Here is a 22,424-nt window from a genome sequence, read left to right on the forward strand (position 1 = left end):
TGCATTGTGTATTAGCATTATAAAGTGATACAAGTTATCAATATGTTAAGAAACACTGGCATAGAATAACCTTTTTAATCATATCATCTAAAAAGGTACATACAGTACATGGTGTACTGAAAAATCTGTATTGTTATAAGTAGTGTATCAGAATGGCAATGATTACATTTACAACAGCATCACTGCTGGATCAATGTGAGTGATGCACAATGAAAGGGCTTTATTGTGAACTGCAAAATGTGAAACAATTTTATTAGAAATATCCACCAAAACATCAGTGTAAAATTTAATTTTGGTTTGCTTTTCTAAATGCAGCCCCCAGCAATATAAAACATTCCCTAATTTAAGGTTGAAATTGTGGTTTTAACCTTTTATGCATTTCAATTGCTAGTTGATGAAATAGCATTCCGTAGAATAAAAAATAGATAACATTTCCCATCAGAAAACTCAGACAGATCTATTGAAACAGGGCAATTGCCTCCTTACCTTCTGTCTACTGGACTATTGGGAAGGATGAGGGGCTTATCCATATGCTGTGGTTTGGGAGGTAGGGGTGACTACCTCTTGCATTTGGGAGGGGGGGGGGGGGGGTAAGTAAAGCAAATGTCCACTCTCACACAAATGTATAGGTAAAGGGGCCCCTTTACTTATTGACCCCCTTCCTATTTATAGTAAACGGTTAAATACACATCTTCATTTGAAATAAAAGCAGACAATTAATATTCAGTTAAAGTAATAATAGAGTCTTTAAAAAAAAAATTCTGAGCTGCAGTATAATACAGCATATACTGTAATACTAGCCATTAGGCCTATTTCTCATTAATGAGAGCTAGAATGTGCCTCTCTGTCGCCCAATCCCTTTCTACCATACTGCTCATGGCGCACATGTGTGTGACCTCCACGCATACCACAGCCACGGCCTTGCACATGTGCAGTACGCTTGCACACATTGACTCCTGGACGCAGAGACCAGACATCCTATTAAGCATATATACTGTATATATATTTCATTCAAAGAAAGATGTGCATTAAATCATTTACTGTACTATAAATAGGTAGAAGGTCAAAAATCACCACATTTACCTATTTATGTTAGTGGAGGCAGATATCCGGGGTTCTTCTTGTTACTAAAATGGCCTACTAGATTCCACAATAAGCCCCCGCAGGACTGACTGGGGGTAGTTGCCCAGTGTCCCTGAGCACGAGGTCGTTATAAGCCCCTTCTCCTTGACACGGATAACATGATAGAAAAGATAGAAAGATTCCTGTCCCCCTCCTGCAGATTTCACAATGTCAGGACCATGGGGGCTGGTATTGTTCAGATGGCAGAACCCCACACTGTATGGCTCAGCTGCCCTGGCAATACCAGGCTGTATGGAAGGACAGTTGGTTAAGGGGCCCAGCTTGTGGCAGGGAAGGGACTAGGCAATGTTTTTTTTTAAATACTTTAGTTAAAATGACAAAAAATAATAACAATAAGTTAATTTAGAATGTATGTATTATGTTCTTTACATATGCTGCCAGCTGTAATATGTGCTGTATTTTGAGTTTTACGTTTCCACTTTTGGTCTTTTAAATTGTTTGTGTTCATTGATCAGTTTGTGTGCATTACTAACCAGAACTGAGAGGGTAACAACTGTCTTTTAGCAGAACTAAATTAACATGAACAGGGTCATCAGCATAACAAGGTCACAGTAATAACCATATATAATGCTTTAACTGTTAAAATAATATGGTGTAGATATTGTCCATAAAATTGGTGGTAAGCATGCCTGTTACCCTTACTGGAGGTGTGTGGCATTAACCAAAAAAGGCCTGTGGCAAAATTAGTCCCTTCTTAACTAGTGAGAATAAAGCTACTACTCATACATCAAATGATTTCTGGTTCCTAGCTCTGCATTTCTGACATTAGCAATCCTTTAAGATAAATACAAATGTGTGAATCATATTTGTGACAGATATGAGATATAAGACTGTCACACCTGCAACTAAGAAGTGGTCTCAGGGAGGTATCATTACAGCTCACAATTGTCCCTGTTTCAGATAGACAGTAGCCCACTTGTAATTCACTTTTTTTTCTAAGTTTTCTCCTAGGAGATAATTTTTTTATCTTCTGTTTCAAACAATTTTTAGCACTCTTCAATTGGAAAAATACCAAAAGTAGGTGAAAAGGTACTATTTAAAATTATTTTTAATATTTTCTTGGTTGCTGTTGGCTTGAAGGGAATTTTATTGATGAGATGGGAAATATCACCTAGGAGATAAGCTTGGGCTCAAAACAGGATCTTACACTGAAGAGAGGGAAGCCTCAGGATCCTATTGGGGCTTCATTTGCCTGTCTAAAGCCTCCCGATGCAGAGCGTGGCACCCCTCTACTAGGGGCTGTGCAGCTCCACTTCCTTATTCATTGCTGCGCGAGCTTAGTAGCATGGATCCTGCGGCTCTGGCTCTCTGCGCATGCGCGGGTGGGAGGGCTCAGTCTGCTATAGAGCGGCCATGAAAAGGAAGAGGAGCTACGAGTCCCAGATCTAATTAGCGACAATGCCTTGTCGCTAATCTTCCAGGGGGCCGTGCTCAGCAACGGGGGACATGATCGCCGCTAGAAGACTGTTAGACAGCAAAATGATTGCCGCTAGGAGACTGTTAGACAGCACAACTGTCGTCTATTTACTGTGTAAAGCACTGTGATGTACGGCTGTCCCCATGGCAGGCTCAGGAGTGATCGGCTGTCATAGCCATGACAGCCGATCACGGTGATTGACTGGCGGGGGGGGGAGGGAGGGCTGGGGAGAGAATAAAAAAAAACAACTTTATTTATTCAAAAACGAACAATTAAATATTTATATTAAAAAAAACATTCTAGGAGCATCAGAGTCCACCAACAGCAAGCTTTGTTGGTGGGCAGAAAAGGTGGGAATCACCTGTGTGCTGAGTTGTGCGGCCCTGCAGCGAGGCCTTAAAGCTGCTGTGGCCTAATTAGAAAAATATGGCCTGTCACTAGGGGTGTTTAGGCCCGTGGTCCTTAAGTGGTTAATATTGTCTCATTCTAATTGCTATTATCTATCTATATAGCATTGAAATCTCCTGCAGCAATGGCCAGATTTCAGGCAAGGCCACATAGGCCATGGCCTAGGGCACCAGGAAAGCAAGGGGCGGTCTGTGGACAGCAGGGAGGCAGTAACAGTTAAGCCTCATCTACACGCGTAGAGGAGGCGGCGATCCGGCGGCTCGATTAGCCGCCGGATCGCCTCTTCTGCGTCCGCGCCGCGTCCTCGCTTGCCCGCGTGTGCCGCCGGATTCGATACCAGCTCGTCCACGCTCGTCCCCGCACCGCTTATCTTCCGCTCGATTCCCTGCCATTGTCCCCTCACGGGGAATGAGCAGGGAATCGGCGGTAGCAAGATCCGACCTGTAGGATCTTATCAATCGAGCCGCATCAGCGGCTCGATTGATAAGCCACATCGCCGCCTCATCTACACGTGTAGATGAGGCTTTAGCCTGCCAAACATTTTTCTTGCTACACGGAATTTGCACATAGCATCGTGCAGCTACAAACAGCCGGATCTGGCACTAGGGGGGTAAAGGGGCAGCGAATGGGCACTTACAGTGATTTCTGAGCCGCCTGTCACTCACCAAATGTGCCACTCGCCAAGGAGCTTAAAATTGAATCCCTGCCATTACTAATCACTAACTGTCCTCAGATGAGCCTACAATCTAACCCCTGCCATGTTGCGGGGGATATGGGGGGGTTTAGGATGCTGTCGATCCTGTGGCAGCTGCTGGTAGTTGGCCTTGGGCGGTAAAAAGTACAAATCCGGCCCTGCCTGCAGCAGTGATATGGTATTACCTCAGCCATACGTTTCTTGCTAGACCCAACACATTTTTGTTAGTGAACCAATCAGGAAAGCTTTACTGAGAACTGAAGTAAAATGTGTAAAAGACCTTGATGAAAGTGTAGGATAATGCTACTTGAGGAAACAATATAAACTGTCCTTTGCTTAGTTTTATACTTGTTTAGAATGCATACCAGAGCAGAGAGTCTGGGGGCATGTATGTAAAAGAGGTGCAAGGAAAAATGGGTGCAGGTGGAAAACAAAATTGTAATAAACGATAAAGATTGTTTTCAACTGGGCACAAAGTGAAGCCAAAAACATGTACATGATAAATATAATTTTAAAACAGATGGGAAATGAAGACGAAGATATTTACTTTAAAAATTATTTAATAATTCAAAAATACAGCTTAACCTAACACTACTTTCACAAAGAGCCCTCCCCCGGTGGTGCCTGACCCTAAGATCCCCCGGTGGTGCCTAACACTAGGACCCTCCGTGGTGGTGCCTAACCCTAATCCCCCTGGTGGTGCCCAACCCTAAGACCCCCCCAAGGTAGTGCCTAACCCTAAGACACCCCCTGGTGGTGCCCAACCTAAGACCCCCCTGGTGGTGCCTAACTCTAAGACCCTCTCGGTGGTGCCTAAACATAAGACCCCCCCTAGTGGTGCCTAAACATAAGACCCCCCCCCTAGTGGTGCCTAACCCTAAGACACTCCTTGGCGGTGCCTAACCCTAACCACCCCCAGCACAAAAAACATTCCTGACTCCTAACCCTAACCATTAACCCCTGCACAAGCACCCTTACAAAAGTAGAGACGATAACATATTTTATAATGTACAATTTGTACATACAAACAAAATAATATGACAAAAACAATAACGTTGCAAGTTTCAAAACCATACCATATTTCAAAAAGTTTAATGTTCTAATGTTGAAAACAATATTTATCGTTGCACTCAAATTTTTGCTTTGGGCGCAATAACAATAGCACCCAAAGCCTATGGGAGCCCAAATAGCATTAGCGCCTGTGGGAGCCCAAATTGTCCATTAGCCCCAGGCGCCCAAATTTCCTGCTATTGTCTGGGGAACCCATGCGGAGCATCTGAGAAGAGGCTGCCACAAACAACATGAAGGATAGCTGAGGGACACATGGGACTCATCTGCCTCTTCCTAGGGAACACTGAGTTTGAGCATGTTTAAACAATGTCTTATTAACTGTCAGTAAGATTCATTTTTTAAAATATGTTTTTCCCTTTCTAGACACTGCTAGTCCCACGATAGCAAACGACAATTATTTGATTATCTGGATTGTGCTGGCTCTCACAGTGCTGACAGTTACAACTGTTTCATTTGCAAGCATTAAGCTGCACAGATCAAGGAAAAAGAAAGCTTGTGAAGGTAAGTAGTTTGGTATATTTTGAAGAACTCTAAATTAATACTATTTTATACCAGTAAAACTTCAGCAAGTCTTTCTCTGAAAAGAAAAAATCAAGCGATAGTTTCGGGACCTAAATGTTGTTTTGTTTCTCTTGAAGATTTCCCTTCATATTATTATAATTATGTATATACTAGTAGATCTAAGCCCGTTTAAAAACGGGCTCTAAGTCTGTGTTTCTCGGTGCGAGCGCACGCTACCTGCCACGCGCGCACCCGCCGTACACCCGGCCGCCCGCTGACCCGCCGCACACCCGGCCGCCCGCGCACATGCGCACAGCAGTTCAGCACAGACAACGCTACACAGAGAGAGTACACGCAGGGACACGGAGATTATTATAGATTATTATATTTCACAGCACTTTACAGAGTATATAGTCATGTCACTACGGTAACTGTTAGTCGGGGAGCCCACAATGATAAGCCATTACACTACGGTAACTGTTCGTCAGGAGCGCCCACAATGTAAGTCATGTCACTACAGTAACTGTTCATCAGAGGAGCCCACAATGTAAGTCATGTCACTATGGTAACTGTTCATCAGGGGAGTCCATAATGTAAGTCATGTCACTATGGTAACTGTTCATCAGGGGAGTCCATAATGTAAGTCATGTCACTATGGTAACTGTTCGTCAGGAGAGCCCACAATGTAATCTTTAACTAGTCATACAGTGGGTTGCAAAAGTATTCGGCCCCCTTGAAGTTTTCCACATTTTGTCACATTACTGCCACAAACATGCATCAATTTTATTGGAATTCCACGTGAAAGACCAATACAAAGTGGTTTACATGTGAGGAGTGGATCGAAAATCATACATCATTCCAAACATTTTTTACAAATAAATAACTGCAAAGTGGGGTGTGCGTAATTATTCGGCCCCCTGAGTCAATACTTTGTAGAACCACGTTTTGCTGCAATTACAGCTGCCAGTCTTTTAGGGTATGTCTCTACCAGCTTTGCACATCTAGAGACTGAAATCCTTGCCCATTCTTCATTGCAAAACAGCTCCAGCTCAGTCAGATTAGATGGACAGCGTTTTAAACAGCAGTTTTCAGATCTTGCCACAGATTCTCGATTGGATTTAGATCTGGACTTTGACTGGGCCATTCTAACACATAGATATGTTTTGTTTTAAACCATTCCATTGTTGCCCTGGCTTTATGTTTAGGGTCATTGTCATGCTGGAAGGTGAACCTCCGCCCCAGTCTCAAGTCTTTTGCTGTTTCCAAGAGGTTTTCTTCCAAGTTTGCCCTGTATTTGACTCCATCCATCTTCCCATCAACTCTGACCAGCTTCCCTGTCCCTGCTGAAGAGATGCACCCCCCTGAGCATGATGCTGCCACCACCATATTTGACAGTGGGGATGGTGTGTTCAGAGTGATGTGCAGTGTTAGTTTTCTGCCACACATAGCGTTTTGCATTTTGGCCAAAAAGTTCCATTTTGGTCTTATCTGACCAGAGCACCTTCTTCCACATGGTTGCTGTGCCCCCCACATGGCTTGTGGCAAACTGCAAACGGGACTTCTTATGCTTTCTGTTAACAATGCCTTTCTTCTTGCCACTCTTCCATAAAGGCCACCTTTGTACAGTGCATGACTAATAGTTGTCCTATGGACAGAGTCTCCCACCTGAGCTGAATATCTCTGCAGCTCGTCCAGAGTCATCATGGGCCTCTTGACTGCATTTCTGATCAGCGCTCTCCTTGTTCGGCCTGTGAGTTTATGTGGATGGCCTTATCTTGGTAGGTTTACAGTTGTGCTTTACTCCTTCCATTTCTGAATGATCGCTTGAACAGTGCTCCGTGGGATGTTCAAGGCTTTGGAAATATTTTTGTAGCCTAAGCCTGTTTTAAATTTCTCAATAACTTGATCCTTGACCTGTCTTGTGTGTTCTTTGGACTTCACGGTGTTGTTGCTCCCAATATTCTCTTAGACAACCTCTGAGGCCCTCACAGAGCAGCTGTATTTGTACTGACATTAGATTACACACAGGTGCACTCTATTTAGTCATTAGCACTCATCAGGCAATGTCTATAGGCAACTGACTGTACTTAGATCAAAGGGGGTTGAATAATTATGCACACACCACTTTGCAGTTATTTATTTGTAAAAAATGTTTGGAAGCATGTACACTTCTCATGTGTACACCACTTTGTGTTGGTCTTTCATGTGGAATTCCAATAAAATTGATTCATGTTTGTGGCAGTAACATGACAAAATGTGGAAAACTTCAAGGGGGCCGAAAACTTTTGCAACCCACTGTAGTATACACCTCATAGGTGTATAAAAAAGTGACATTATTGAGGATTGCATATGATCGAGAGAGTTTTCCTCGGTCCTCATCTGCCAAACCAATTCAGTGATAGGACCACCAAAGAGCAGCCGCACTGTGCCTGTGCAGTAGCATGGACCCACTTAGGCTTCAGTGGAAAAAGCCAAGCCCAATCGAGTCTGTGTTACTGTGCAGACGACTCATGCATGTGCACCCAATCAGGCTCAGCTTTTTCCAGGCTCTGTGCAATACAGCTCCATGTGCTGCTGGTCTTCTCTGTCTTCAGTGCTGCTCACTCTACTTCCTGATTAGAGAAAGTAAAGTGAATGGCACTGGAGACAGAGAAGACTGGCAGCATACGGAGCTCTATTGCATGGAGGGAGCCCTGATGAGGTGAGTTAGTGCTCCCTGCCCGGCGCGGGCTGCACTAAATCTCTGCAATGGAAGGGGAGCATGAAGGTAGGGAGGGCCGAGGAAAGGGAAGGAGGAGTCGGCCCCCCTCCCAGCAGCTGTGTCATGTGACTGCTGCTCCCCACCCCTTCACTACGCCAGGGTGGACACTGGTCTCACCTGCCCGTAGAAATAATGCTGACTTTAGTTTCCCTTAATAACTAATACTGAGTATCGGATATTAAATTTCTTGCTTCATTCAGTCGTTTGCTCTCTGGCTTCTAGAGAATGAAGCTTTGTGGCATTATTATTTACGGGGCAATAGAAAGAGTAGAAAAGAAGTCAGAGCCTTTACACATTGGCCCATGTGCAATTACTGTAACTTTTTCTCCTAAGTTGTCTCCGAGGAGATCATTTTCCTATTCTCCTTAAAATAACTTTTAAGCATTTTACAATTTAAAAATTACCTAAAAGTTATTAAAAAAATTACTATCAAAATTATGTTGAGTATTTTCTTGCTGGCTGGTGGCTTAGAAGGCATTTTATTTGCAACTTTAAAAATATCACCTAGAAGAAAACCCAGTGAATTGCATACGGTCATTTTGTTTGAGTTATCAAGAAAGTAGTCATGTAGAGTTCTTCTTTATTATGTAAGACCTGATATTCTCTTACTGTGTCAGGTCTGATATTGAGCGTCTTACAGTTAGTCATAGATTTCTTCAAGCAAACAGACATGTCCTACGTGGATTACATAGAGGGAACTCAAATCGAAAGCATTGGGATTTTCTTGCATGATATATCTGTCTTTATTTGCATAACCATTACCTCTGCTGAAGTTAGGAAACTTTGACAAATAACCCAAGATACTCCTTTTTACAGTTCAGCAACTTTAGGTGAGCTAGAAATGTATTTGTGTACTGCATAATCGCTATGAATGCCAGCTGTAGTATCTCAGAAGCACTTTGTCTCCATATCACAAAGAATTTTCTTTTAAACAATCTGTTATGGAGATGAGAATTTGTGGTTGCATAAACTCTGCTGGTTATAGAAACAGGAATAGAGGTAAGACAATAAAAGCTAGACAGAAGCCTAAACTCCTCCCTACTATTCAAAAAATAATTAGATTTTCGCTGTGTGTGTCTCTATTGGAGTCATTAACCCACATACTTTTGGACAAAAGCTAAGGGGAATCTTCTGAAAATTGGACCCTGACAGCAGTAAAAATATTCCACAATTTTTAAACCTCTTCCACTTTCTAAAATGAAAGTACTGTGACATTATTATCTCACTAAGCCTAATATCTTCAAAATTCATATTGTATATAAAATTTTTACTGTTATCAAACAGAACCAAAGAGATTAACGTTTTTTGTTTCGAATCACAGCAAATGGTATGAGAATTGCCCAGTAAGTATAAGAGGGCTACATAGGTTCGCGATAGGACAAAAATAAGTAATGCAGCATATTGTATTATTAATTAAGGGACTATATTAAGAAATGGTAACTAAATGCAGATATATTGTGAGTACATCACCAGGTGACTCTGAAATGTGTTTGGAAAAAGCTTGGGGAGGTTAAAACTGTACAGAATATTTCTCCAAGCACAATACAGATACAGTGCAAATAATAGGTTGCAGTTACAGGTAGTACACATGCAATATGTTGTAGTTGCAGATAGTGTGCAGGTACAAAGTTGTAGTTACAAGTAGGATGCAGGCAATATGTTGCGGTTGCAGATTGAGTGCAGGTACAAGGTGGTAGTTCCAGGTAGGGCACATGCAATATGTTGTGGTTGCAGATAGTGTGCAGGTACAAGGTGTGGCTACAGGTGAGGTGCAGGGAACAGGTTGTGGTTACAGGTGAGGTGCAGGGTACAATTTCTGGTTACAGGTGGGGTGCAGGGAATAGGTTGTGACTACAGGTGAGGTGCAGGGAACAGGTTGTTACTACAGGTTATGTGCAGGGAACAGGTTGCAGTTACAAGTGAGGTGCAGGGAACAGGTTGTGGTTACAGGTGAGATGCAGGGAACAGGTTGTGGTTACAGGTGAGGTGCAAGGAACAGGTTGCGGTTACAGGTGAGGTGCAGGGAAAAGTTTGTTACTACAGGTGATGTGCAGGGACCAGGTTGCAGTTACAAGTGAGGTGCAGGGAACAGGTTGCGGTTACAGGTGAGGTGCAGGGAACAGGTTGTGGTTACAGGTGAGGTGCATGGAGCAGGTTGCGGTTACAGGTGAAGTGCAGGGAACAGGTTGTAGTTACAGGTGAGGTGAAGGGAACAGATTGTGGTTACAGATGAGGTGCAGGGAACAGGTTGTAGTTACAGGTGATGTGCAGGGAACAGGTTGTGGCTACAGATGAGGTGCAGGGAATAGGTTGCGGTTACAGGTGAGGTGCAGGGAACAGGTTGCGGTTACAGGTGAGGTGCAGGGAACAGATTGTGGTTACAGGTGAGGTGCAGGGAACAGGTGGTTGCGGTTACAGGTGAGGTGCAGGGAACAGGTTGCGGTTACAGGTGAGGTGCAGGGAACAGATTGTGGTTACAGGTGAGGTGCAGGGAACAGGTTGTAGTTACAGGTGATGTGCAGGGAACAGGTTGCGGTTACAGGTGGGGTGCAGCGAACAGGTTGCGGTTACAGGTGAGGTGTAGGGAACAGATTGTGGTTACAGGTGAGGTGCAGGGAACAGGTTGTAGTTACAGGTGAGGTGCAGGGAACAGGTTGCGGTTACAGATGAGGTGCAGGGAACAGGTTGCGGTTACAGGTGAGGTGCAGGAAACAGGTTGCAGTTACAGGTGAGGAGCAGGAAACAGGTTGTGGTTACAGGTGGGGTGCAGGGAAAAGGTTGTGGTTACAGGTGAGGTGCAGGGAACAGGTTGTGGTTACAGGTGAGGTGCAGGGAATAGGTTGTGGTTACAAGTGAGGTGCAGGGAACAGGTTGCGGTTACAGGTGAGGTGCAGGGAACAGGTTGTGGCTACAGGTGAGGTGCAGGGAACAGGTTGTGGTTACAGGTGAGGTGCAGGGAACAGGTTGTGGCTACAGGTGAGGTGCAGGGAACAGGTTGTGGTTACAGGTGAGGTGCAGGGAACAGGTTGCGGTTACAGGTGAGGTGCAGGGAATAGATTGTGGTTACCAGTAAGGTGTAGCGAACAGGTTGCGGTTACAGGTGAGGTGCAGGGAATAGGTTGTGGTTAAAGGTGAGGTGCAGGGAACAGATTGTGGTTACAGGTGGGGTGCAGGGAACAGGTTGAGGTTACAGGCGAGGTGCAGGGAACAGATTTTGGTTACAGGTGGAGTGCAGGGAATAGGCTGCAGTTATAGGTGAGGTGCAGGGAACAGGTTGCGGTTACAGGTGAGGTGCAGGGAATAGATTGTGGTTACAGGTGGGGTGAAGGGAATAGGTTGTGGTTACAGGTGAGGTGCAGGAAACAGGTTGTGGTTACAGGTGGGGTGCAGGGAATAGGTTGTGGTTACAGGTGAGGTGCAGGGAACAGGTTGTGGTTACAGGTGAGGTGCAGGGAACAGATTGTGGTTACAGGTGGGGTGCAGGGAATAGGTTGTGGTTAGAGGTGAGGTGCAGGGAACAGATTTTGATTGCAGGTGGGGTGCAGGGAACAGATTGCGGTTACAGGTGAGGTGCAGGGAACAGATTGTGGTTACAGGTGGGGTGCAGGGAACAGGTTGCGGTTAAAGGTGAGGTGCGGGGAACAGATTGTGGTTACAGGTGGGGTGCAGGGAATAGGTTGCGGTTACAGGTGAGGTGCAGGGAACAGGTTGCGGTTACAGGTGAGGTGCAGGGAACAGGTTGTGGTTACAGGTGAGATGCAGGGAACAGATTGTGGTTACAGGTGGGGTGCAGGGAATAGGTTGTGGTTAAAGGTGAGGTGCAGGGAACAGATTGTGATTACAGGTGGGGTGCAGGGAACAGGTTGCGGTTACAGGTGAGGTGCAGGGAATAGGTTGTGGTTAAAGGTGAGGTGCAGGGAACAGATTGTGGTTACAGGTGGGGTGCAGGGAACAGGTTGAGGTTACAGGCGAGGTGCAGGGAACAGATTTTGGTTACAGGTGGAGTGCAGGGAATAGGCTGCAGTTATAGGTGAGGTGCAGGGAACAGGTTGAGGTTACAGGTGAGGTGCAGGGAATAGATTGTGGTTACAGGTGGGGTGAAGGGAATAGGTTGTGGTTACAGGTGAGGTGCAGGAAACAGGTTGTGGTTACAGGTGGGGTGCAGGGAATAGGTTGTGGTTACAGGTGAGGTGCAGGGAACAGGTTGTGGTTACAGGTGAGGTGCAGGGAACAGATTGTGGTTACAGGTGGGGTGCAGGGAATAGGTTGTGGTTAAAGGTGAGGTGCAGGGAACAGATTTTGATTGCAGGTGGGGTGCAGGGAACAGATTGCGGTTACAGGTGAGGTGCAGGGAACAGATTGTGGTTACAGGTGGGGTGCAGGGAACAGGTTGCGGTTAAAGGTGAGGTGCGGGGAACAGATTGTGGTTACAGGTGGGGTGCAGGGAATAGGTTGCGGTTACAGGTGAGGTGCAGGGAACAGGTTGCGGTTACAGGTGAGGTGCAGGGAACAGGTTGTGGTTACAGGTGAGATGCAGGGAACGGATTGTGGTTACAGGTGGGGTGCAGGGAATAGGTTGTGGTTAAAGGTGAGGTGCAGGGAACAGATTGTGATTACAGGTGGGGTGCAGGGAACAGATTGCGGTTACAGGTGAGGTGCAGGGAACAGATTGTGGTTACAGGTGGGGTGCAGGGAACAGGTTGCGGTTACAGATGAGGTGCAGGGAACAGGTTGCGGTCACAGGTGAGGTGCAGGAAACAGGTTGCAGTTACAGGTGAGGTGCAGGGAACAGGTTGCGGGTTACAGGTGAGGTGCAGGGAACAGGTTGTGACTACAGGTGAGGTGCAGGGAACAGGTTGTGGTTACAGGTGATGTGCAGGGAACAGGTTGCGGTTACAGGTGGGGTGCAGCGAACAGGTTGCGGTTACAGGTGAGGTGTAGGGAACAGATTGTGGTTACAGGTGAGGTGCAGGGAACAGGTTGTAGTTACAGGTGAGGTGCAGGGAACAGGTTGCGGTTACAGATGAGGTGCAGGGAACAGGTTGCGGTTACAGGTGAGGTGCAGGAAACAGGTTGCAGTTACAGGTGAGGAGCAGGAAACAGGTTGTGGTTACAGGTGGGGTGCAGGGAAAAGGTTGTGGTTACAGGTGAGGTGCAGGGAACAGGTTGTGGTTACAGGTGAGGTGCAGGGAATAGGTTGTGGTTACAAGTGAGGTGCAGGGAACAGGTTGCGGTTACAGGTGAGGTGCAGGGAACAGGTCGTGGCTACAGGTGAGGTGCAGGGAATAGGTTGTGGTTACAGGTGAGGTGCAGGGAACAGGTTGTGGCTACAGGTGAGGTGCAGGGAATAGGTTGCGGTTACAGGTGAGGTGCAGGGAACAGGTTGCGGTTACAGGTGAGGTGCAGGGAATAGATTGTGGTTACCAGTAAGGTGTAGCGAACAGGTTGCGGTTACAGGTGAGGTGCAGGGAATAGGTTGTGGTTAAAGGTGAGGTGCAGGGAACAGATTGTGGTTACAGGTGGGGTGCAGGGAACAGGTTGAGGTTACAGGCGAGGTGCAGGGAACAGATTTTGGTTACAGGTGGAGTGCAGGGAATAGGCTGCAGTTATAGGTGAGGTGCAGGGAACAGGTTGCGGTTACAGGTGAGGTGCAGGGAATAGATTGTGGTTACAGGTGGGGTGAAGGGAATAGGTTGTGGTTACAGGTGAGGTGCAGGAAACAGGTTGTGGTTACAGGTGGGGTGCAGGGAATAGGTTGTGGTTACAGGTGAGGTGCAGGGAACAGGTTGTGGTTACAGGTGAGGTGCAGGGAACAGATTGTGGTTACAGGTGGGGTGCAGGGAATAGGTTGTGGTTAAAGGTGAGGTGCAGGGAACAGATTTTGATTGCAGGTGGGGTGCAGGGAACAGATTGCGGTTACAGGTGAGGTGCAGGGAACAGATTGTGGTTACAGGTGGGGTGCAGGGAACAGGTTGCGGTTAAAGGTGAGGTGCGGGGAACAGATTGTGGTTACAGGTGGGGTGCAGGGAATAGGTTGCGGTTACAGGTGAGGTGCAGGGAACAGGTTGTGGTTACAGGTGAGGTGCAGGGAACAGGTTGTGGTTACAGGTGAGATGCAGGGAACAGATTGTGGTTACAGGTGGGGTGCAGGGAATAGGTTGTGGTTAAAGGTGAGGTGCAGGGAACAGATTGTGATTACAGGTGGGGTGCAGGGAACAGATTGCGGTTACAGGTGAGGTGCAGGGAACAGATTGTGGTTACAGGTGGGGTGCAGGGAACAGGTTGCGGTTAAAGGTGAGGTGCGGGGAACAGATTGTGGTTACAGGTGGGGTGCAGGGAATAGGTTGCGGTTACAGGTGAGGTGCAGGGAACAGGTTGCGGTTACAGGTGAGGTGCAGGGAACAGATTGCGGTTACAGGTGAGGTGCAGGGAACAGGTTGCGGTTACAGGTGAGGTGCAGGGAACAGGTTGTGACTACAGGTGAGGTGCAGGGAACAGGTTGTGGTTACAGGTGAGGTGCAGGGAACAGGTTGTGGTTACAGGTGAGGTGCAGGGAATAGGTTGTGGTTACAGGTAAGGTGCAGGGAACAGGTTGCGGTTACAGGTGAGGTGCAGGGAACAAGTTGTGGCTACAGGTGATGTGCAGGGAACAGATTGTGGTTACAGGTGAGGTGCAGGTAACAGGTTGTGGTTACAGGTGAGGTGCAGGGAGCAGATTGTGGTTACAGGTGAGGTGCAGGAAACAGGTTGCAGTTACAGGTGAGGTGCAGGAATCAGGTTGAAGTTACAGATGAGGTGCAGGGAACAGGTTGTGGCTACAGGTGATGTGCAGGGAACAGATTGTGGATACAGGTGAGGTGCAGGTAACAGGTTGTGGTTACAGGTGAGGTGCAGGGAGCAGATTGTGGTTACAGGTGAGGTGCAGGAAACAGGTTGCAGTTACAGGTGAGGTGCAGGGAACAGGTTGTGGCTACAGGTAGGATGGAGGCAATGGGTTGTGGTTGCAGGTAGGTGCAGGTAATAAGCAATGCATGCTAAAAGTGTGTGAGAAAGGTATATACAGTGTACTTTTTTCCGTTTATTAAAAGAAAAGGTTGTTTCAGTCAGTTCCAACTCATATTTCTGGTTGACACATTGTCATTTTGAGGCTACTAAAATATATTTTAAATCTTACAAAGAGTTTGGCCAGCATCCTAGACTATGTTTTTGATTTTGGTCCCTTATGTGATTGAGTTCAACTGACCCTGATCTAGGGACTTATACATGTTGGTATATTATTTTTATTTTAACCCCTTCAGTACCATCAGTCTCTGGCCCCTGAAGGACCAGAGACCGCTGGCACAAAAAAAACGCCGAAAACCAACAAATCACCACACTAAACTGCCGCTACCGCCAGTCATCCCATACACACATCGCCTCAAGCCACCGGCTCTGCCGTCTCTTTGATGGCAGAGCTCTGTAAGCCGGTCAGGAGCTGATTTCATTGGCTCCTGACCCTGTGATCAATGTAAGCCAATGGGATTTGCTCACATTGATGACAGGGTCAGGAGCCAATGAATTAAGCTCCTGACCAGCTCACAGAGCTCTGCCGTCATAGAGACGGCAAGGGGAGTGAGGTGCTGTGGGCAGAGAGCGACGCTATCAGTAGGAGCTGCAATAGTGCGACGGCAGTGAGGTGAAATCTACGCCCTGGCAGGAATAACAGCGTAGCATTTTTTTTTTTTAAATCATGTAGCGAGCCCAGGGATCGCTACATGATAGCCACTGCTCAGCGGCATCCCCCCGCCCGCTTCAATCGCCTCCGGCGATCTTCGATCAGGAAATCCCGTTCAAAGAACGGGATTTCCTGGAGGGCTTCCCCCGTCGCTATGGCGACGGGGCGGGATGACGTCACCGATGTCAGCGACGTCGGGACGTCATTGGGAGTCCCGATCCAACCCTCGGTGCTGCCTGGCACTGATTGGCCAGGCAGCACACGGGGTCTGGGGGGGGGGGGGCGCGCGCCGCAACGGATAGCGGCGATCGGGCGCGAGGCGGCGGCGATCAGTGTGCTGGCGCAGCTAGCAAAGTGCTAGCTGCATCCAGCAAAAAAAAAATGTGTAAATCGGCCCAGCAGGGCCTGAGCGGCACCCTCCGGCGGCTTACCCCGTGTCACACACGGGGTTACCGCTAAGGAGGTTAAATGATAAAACAACATATTTTTCTCATGAATATTTATAGTATGCGTGTCTAGGGGTGTGTCAAGGGTGTGGTTAGAGGTGTGCCAGGGGTGTGGCTTGAGTGTCTCTCTTTCTGATCTCAAAATGTTGGGAGGTATGGTGTACACACCTTTACCTCCTGGCAAAAAAAGGCACTGTGTAGAGAGACAGACCACGCACCACTTCATTATGAAATATTGCTCTTCTGAGAGGTTAACAAGCAGTGCAATGCAGTACTTATTCATTTAGAATTCAAAGTACCCCTTACCAGTTTCAGACTTTGGTTACTAACATTTTAAACTATAACAGAACGTTCTAAATTGCACAGTAATACATGCAAAAAATCAAGAAATACAGTTGTTTGAAAGAGCATAGATTTTATAATAACCAAAAAAAAAGGTATTTTAAAAACATATGCATTACCTCTTTCAATGGAGCACTATTGCAGACAATGGCAAAATATATTAGATGTGCATTTGTCTAGAAATAAAATGCACCATAAATTACTTTTCTCCTAAGTAGCTGTCAATGACACTAGGTAGAATTCTGACAGATCTGACAGTTTTTAACCCTCCTGGCGGTATGAAAAAATCCGCCAGGAGGCAGCGCGGCAGTTTTTTTTGGTTTTTTTTTTTTAAATCATGTAGCTAGCCCAGGGCTCGCTACATGATAGCCGCTGCTCAGCGGCATCCCCCCGCCCTCTTCGATCTCCGATCAGGAATTCCCGTTCAAAGAACGGGATTTCCTGGAGGGCTTCCCCCGTCGCCATGGCGACGGGGCGGGATGATGTCACCGACGTCATTGGGAGTCCCGATCCACCCCTCGGCGCTGCCTGGCACTGATTGGCCAGGCAGAGCATGGGGTCTGGGGGGGGGCCCGTGCGCCGCAACGTATAGCGGCGATCGGGCGCGGGGCGATCAGTGTGCTGGCGCAGCTAGCAAAGTGCTAGCTGCGTCCAGCAAAAAAAAAAATCAACAAAATCGGCGGAGCAGGGCCGGAGAAAACCTCCTGCGCGGCTTACCCCGAACTACGTTCGGGGTTACCGCCAGGAAGGTTAAATGAATCCATCTTCTCATGGGGATCTCAGTATCTCTTATTCTTTACAAAAGCAATCTGTGGAAAGTATCTATACTAGGACAGTACAGTGTGATCGCTACTTAAAAGGCACAACTCTGCTGTCAGTAAAATAACTAATCCCATGGAATTTTGTTTACAGGTTCGCATGAAAAGATCGTTAAGAATACAAAAGAGAACAGTGAAAACAGCATGGAAGGGATGAAGTCTGTTTCTAGTAATGGCCTGAAAATACCAGTAGTGGAGAACGAAGGAGTAGAAGAGCCAGTAATCACCAGTAGCTGCGACACAGCTTTATCTGACTGCTTGTTTCCTCTGCCGGCTGTGGAGGAAGGAGCTGCTATTCTTGTCACCACAAAAACATCTGTCAGTTTTAATTCAGGCCCAGGTGTGAGAGGAGATGCTTTTGTGGAAATATCACAATGTTCGGCTTTGGAGCAAGAGAACCAATGAATTGATATGGAAATGTATAAAACCTTGACCTGAGTACATGCTTCACATTGATGCACGGCAGAGCACACAGCATTGGCACAGGCATTACATGTTACCTCGTGTTGTAAATATTCTTATTTCAACATTGTTATTATTTTAAAAGATATAAAATAAGAATGAGTGTCTTTGTTAGGGACAAAACATAAAAAATGTGTTTTCCCACTGTTTATTACCCCTACAGTTATCATATTTGCTTTTGTGCACATATGATGTATGAAAATTACAAGTTCCCAAAGTACAGTTTATCTGCTCTGAAAGCTGCTATTGCATTTTACCACATAGCTGCTGTATTTTTATGTTAAAATCTATCTAGTCATCGCTTCTCAGCTCTTTCTGATTTGAAGCTCAGTACAGCTCAGTTTCGGCAGTTTGCTAATGTTTACTAAACGTATTTGACCATTTCTTCAGATGCAGCCAAAAGCTTTCCAATGAAGCAAGGGAGTTTTCCACTGAAGAACAAAGTGCTGTGTTTAAATGTGTTTTTTTTCCAAAGTGTTTTTATTACTTTTTTCCAACAGGTTTAATCCACATACGGTGAAACAGCTACATAGTAAACTGGTAATGCCACATGCATTAGCTGAACTAAAGTGGTAACATTTTCCCCTCCCCTTCAACCCCAAGTCTCCCCCCACCCCAACCACTCTCTGGTCACACTATCTATTGATAATCAGGTTGTCTCTTCTGGTATTGTTGGAATCAGCATCTGCCAAGTTCAGATTTATAATCCAAAGTCCAGGGGGCCCAGGGTACCCGCTATGTGTGCCTTAAAATACCATGTGGTATATTTGAAGGGAGTCACAATGCTATTTAGCTCTTCTGGAGAGAAGGTATCCAATAGGAATGGTTTCCATTTTTTAAAGAACTTTTTTGTGCCTTTTTCTTTATGCATAGTAGCATCTAGTTTCTCCAGCGACATAAGGTGTCTTAATTCTTCCTTAATATCCCAGACCGAAGGTGGTGTCGGGTAAATCCATCTATTGTATATGGATTTTCAGGCAGCGATGATTATCACATGTTGCAGATCAGATATCCTAATTTTAGATTCCTCTTTCTGCTTAGCATTAAATAGAAGGGTCATGTGGTCCTTTGGTTTGGTCAAGTGACCTATTTTATTAACATATCTTAGTACCTTCTCCCAAAAGGATTGGATCACTGGGCAGTCCCATATGCAATGAAACATGTCTGCCTGTAACAAGCCGCATTTTGGGCAATGATTAATATAACCTGGTTTAGTTACCTGGTAATGAATATTAAAAGCATATTTGGCTTGATAAATCATGAGCAAATGTGATTCCCTCCAGGTTTCGCTGACAATGAATTGCCTAACTCTAGCATTTCCTTCTAAGATTCTGAGTTCTAGGTTTTGTTCTGTGAAGTGCTTGTTCCATGAGGACATGTTTCGAATGGCTAACCTCTTAGCCCCTAAATCTGACAATTCTTTCTGTATTTCTGATATAGACATTTTTTCTCCTCGTGGCCTTAGGAATCTATCAAATGGGAGGATGTGAGCTATAGCTGTTATGTCCCGCAGTCTTGCTTTCACATAAGATTTGACTTGCCCATATGCTAAGAAGTCTGACTTCGGAATGCCATACTGTCTTGTCATCGCTGTAAATGTTAGCCATTTGTGGGTTTTTAAATTTAGTAAATTCCCCAGTTTGGTGATGCCCCTCTCCGTCCAATTCACATAATTTTCCTGCGTTAAACCCTAAACCCGGTTGGAACCCTGGATTCCTCTCAAAGGGAGTATATTTAGATATTTTCCAAGGGAGTCCAAAGAGCTTCCTCACTTCCCTCCATGCTATTAGGGTATCTCTGAATAGTATATTATGCTTTAAGCGAAGGGGTAACACTGGCCAATTTGTATGTAGTAAACCCGTTAAATTCAAGGGCTTAGCAATATGGCATTCCAATTCAGTATTTGAAAACTCTTCTGTCCCTGCTATCCAATCTCTGATGTGTCGGAAGACACATGCCGTATTATATTTTCTAATGTTTGGGAGGCTTAAGCCTCCCATCTCTTTTGGGATTTGCAGTCTGTTCAGTCAGATACGCGGACGTTTGTTATTCCATATGAATTTTGTGAACACTCTGTTCAGGGATATCATGTCCTTATGCTTCCATAATAGCAGAAGGACTTGCATGGGGTACAGCAACCTTCCGAAACTGACCATCTTTAGTAGGGCCGCTCTTCCCAATACTCCCAGCGGTATATTACTCCACCCCTGTATCTCAGCTATAAAGAGAACATGGATCTCTCCCTATCTCTATCCCCAAATATCTATTTTTCCCTTTTGCAATTTTGACACCCAAACCTTCAAGGTCCCGGGTACTGGCTAGTTTAGACAAAGGCAGAATCTCACTTTTGGTCATGTTGATCTTAAACCCTGAGTGTTGTTGTCCCACCTCTATTATAATAGATAAGGCCCTTGGCAATTCTGCAGTTGGGTCTCCAACAAAAGGTCATCTGCAAATAATGTTTGGATGACCTTTATTTGACCTATTTGGATACCCCTAAGCTCCTTGTGTAATTTCCTAGCCAGTGGTTCCAAAGCAATATTAAAGAGAAGTGGGGACAGGAGGCAACCCTGTCTAGTCCCACGTTGTAAGTGAAATGGCTGGGATAGAAAACCCGGGGTACAAACTCTTGCTTGCTGAACATGTTAAGGAATGTTCCCCTGAACCCCATCTTTTCCAATACTTTAGCGATCCATGACCAAGTAACTGCATCAAATGCTTTTTCCGCATCAAAAGTGACGATCGCACTGGATTTATATGTTTTGGGATATGCCCTAACCTGTTTCAAAACTGATAGCACCTTGCGGATATTGGCTACCGCTGCTCTTCCTTTAATAAAGCCCACCTGTTCTTTATTGATTCATTTCGGCATCAGATATGCAAGTCTGTCTGCCATTATTTTTGTCATTATTTTCATATCTTGGTTAATTAGAGAAACTGGCCTATATGACCCCGGATCTTGTGGATCTTTCCCCTGTTTTAGCAATAGTTTTGTGAGCTTCATTTCCTGATGCTAGTAACGCTTCCCCTTTTAAGGTTTTATTAAATACCGCTGTTAAGGTTAGGGTTACTTCTTTTTGTAGAATTTTATAATATTCCCCTGGCAGGCCATCCGGGCCCGGAGCCTTGTGATTGGCCAAGGACCGGATGGTCTGCTGGACCTCCCCCTCTGTAATTTTGGCATTTAATTGTAATAAATCTTTACGGAGTTTAGGAAGATCAATCCCTTTTAATATTCTATCCATATTTTCTCCATTCTCGCAATGTGGTGCCGTATAGAGGTCTTTATAGAAATTTGCAAAGACCGTGATTATATCTTTGGGGCGGTGCATTAATTTCCCGTAAGGGGTTTTAAGGGCATGAATTGCTGTTGGTGAGAAGTGGCCTTTTGGCAGTAGATTTTAGAGGAAATACTGAGTATCATAACGCTTTAAATTACTGAATATAAAGAAGCTGAATATGTATATATATATATATATATATATATATATATATACCGTATATATATATATATATATATATATATATATATATATATATATATATATATATATTACCAATGGGAGGGGGGGGGGGGGTTCTAATTTCCTGTTTTGAAGGGAAATGAAGTAGATGTTTTCAACAGTGACACAGCAATGTACAAAGCATTTCTTGTGGAGTAGGGAGGAGAAGAGACAGAATTTCTGTCAGGCTATTCCTTCCGTCCCTCGCACCCTGTACTGTCAATATCCTCCTGTTGTATTAGAACTGTTGCTGTATGTAACTTAGATAGGAGATCAGGAGAAATCTCCCAATGATAACAAAGATGGCAGTGACACCTTGACAGAAATTTCAGAGCTTTAACAAGCTAACTAACACTGGTATCTGTAAAATAAACAAAATAAAACAGCCTATTTGAAAAAGAATGAAAATGTATGTAAATAACTGAAAATATGCAATAAAGTTGCTCTGTAAGCAATCAGTGAAATCATAGCTGCAAAGTGGTTGACTCCTCTCTACTGCGCACAAACATCTAAGCTATTTAATGTCGGCGGCTTTCCTATTTAACTGTAAAACAAACTTGAAGTGAACATAAACTTATGAGATAAATAATTGTGTACTAACAATGGTAAATAGACTTCACAGGACCCTCATATTTCCTCTTTAAAGTGAATGGGAACCGCATTTAAAAAAATGAGACAGATACTCACACAAGGAGAGGGAAGGCTCTGGGTCCTATAGAGCCTTCCCGCTCCTCTCCTGGTCCCCTCGTTCCAGTGCTGGCTCGCCCGGTAGCAGTATTTGACTAATTTAGTCAAATACTGCTTTACCCGGGCCGAAGGAGGCTTCAGAAGTCTTCAGGGAGCCCGAGTGCTCCTGAAGAAGGGTGGCCCTGTACTGCACCTGCACAAGCACGCTCTCTTGCATGCTCACGCCTGTTCAGTATGGAGCCGCACGTCTTCTGGAGGACACGGCTCCCGAAGACTTCCAAATACCCTTTCGGTGGGGGATTGAAATGGGGGGGAGCCAGCACAGGATAGAGGACACCGAGAGAGGAGATGGAAGGCTCTATACAACCCAGAGCCTTCCCTCTCCTTAGGTAAGTATTTGCTTTATTTTTTTTAAAAATGCGGCTCCCATTTATTTTAAGGGCTGAAATTCTAAGTG

At 45.3% G+C, this 22,424-nt stretch overlaps 1 protein-coding gene across 1 annotated transcript in view; it reads left to right on the plus strand.

Annotated features, from left to right (window-relative positions):
• The window catches only part of TNFRSF17 (TNF receptor superfamily member 17), a 36,876-nt gene extending 19,007 nt beyond the window's left edge, over positions 1–17,869 (plus strand). The window contains exons 6-7 of the mRNA XM_068247328.1: positions 5,097–5,234; positions 17,410–17,869. Coding sequence (XP_068103429.1) covers positions 5,097–5,234; positions 17,410–17,720 — 449 coding nt within the window. The 3' untranslated portion in view covers positions 17,721–17,869. The remainder of the gene's footprint in view (positions 1–5,096; positions 5,235–17,409) is intronic.
• The last annotated feature ends 4,555 nt before the right edge of the window (positions 17,870–22,424 follow it).

Source organism: Hyperolius riggenbachi, chromosome 7 (genome assembly GCF_040937935.1).
Source record: "Hyperolius riggenbachi isolate aHypRig1 chromosome 7, aHypRig1.pri, whole genome shotgun sequence".
NCBI classification, from domain to species: domain Eukaryota; kingdom Metazoa; phylum Chordata; class Amphibia; order Anura; family Hyperoliidae; genus Hyperolius; species Hyperolius riggenbachi.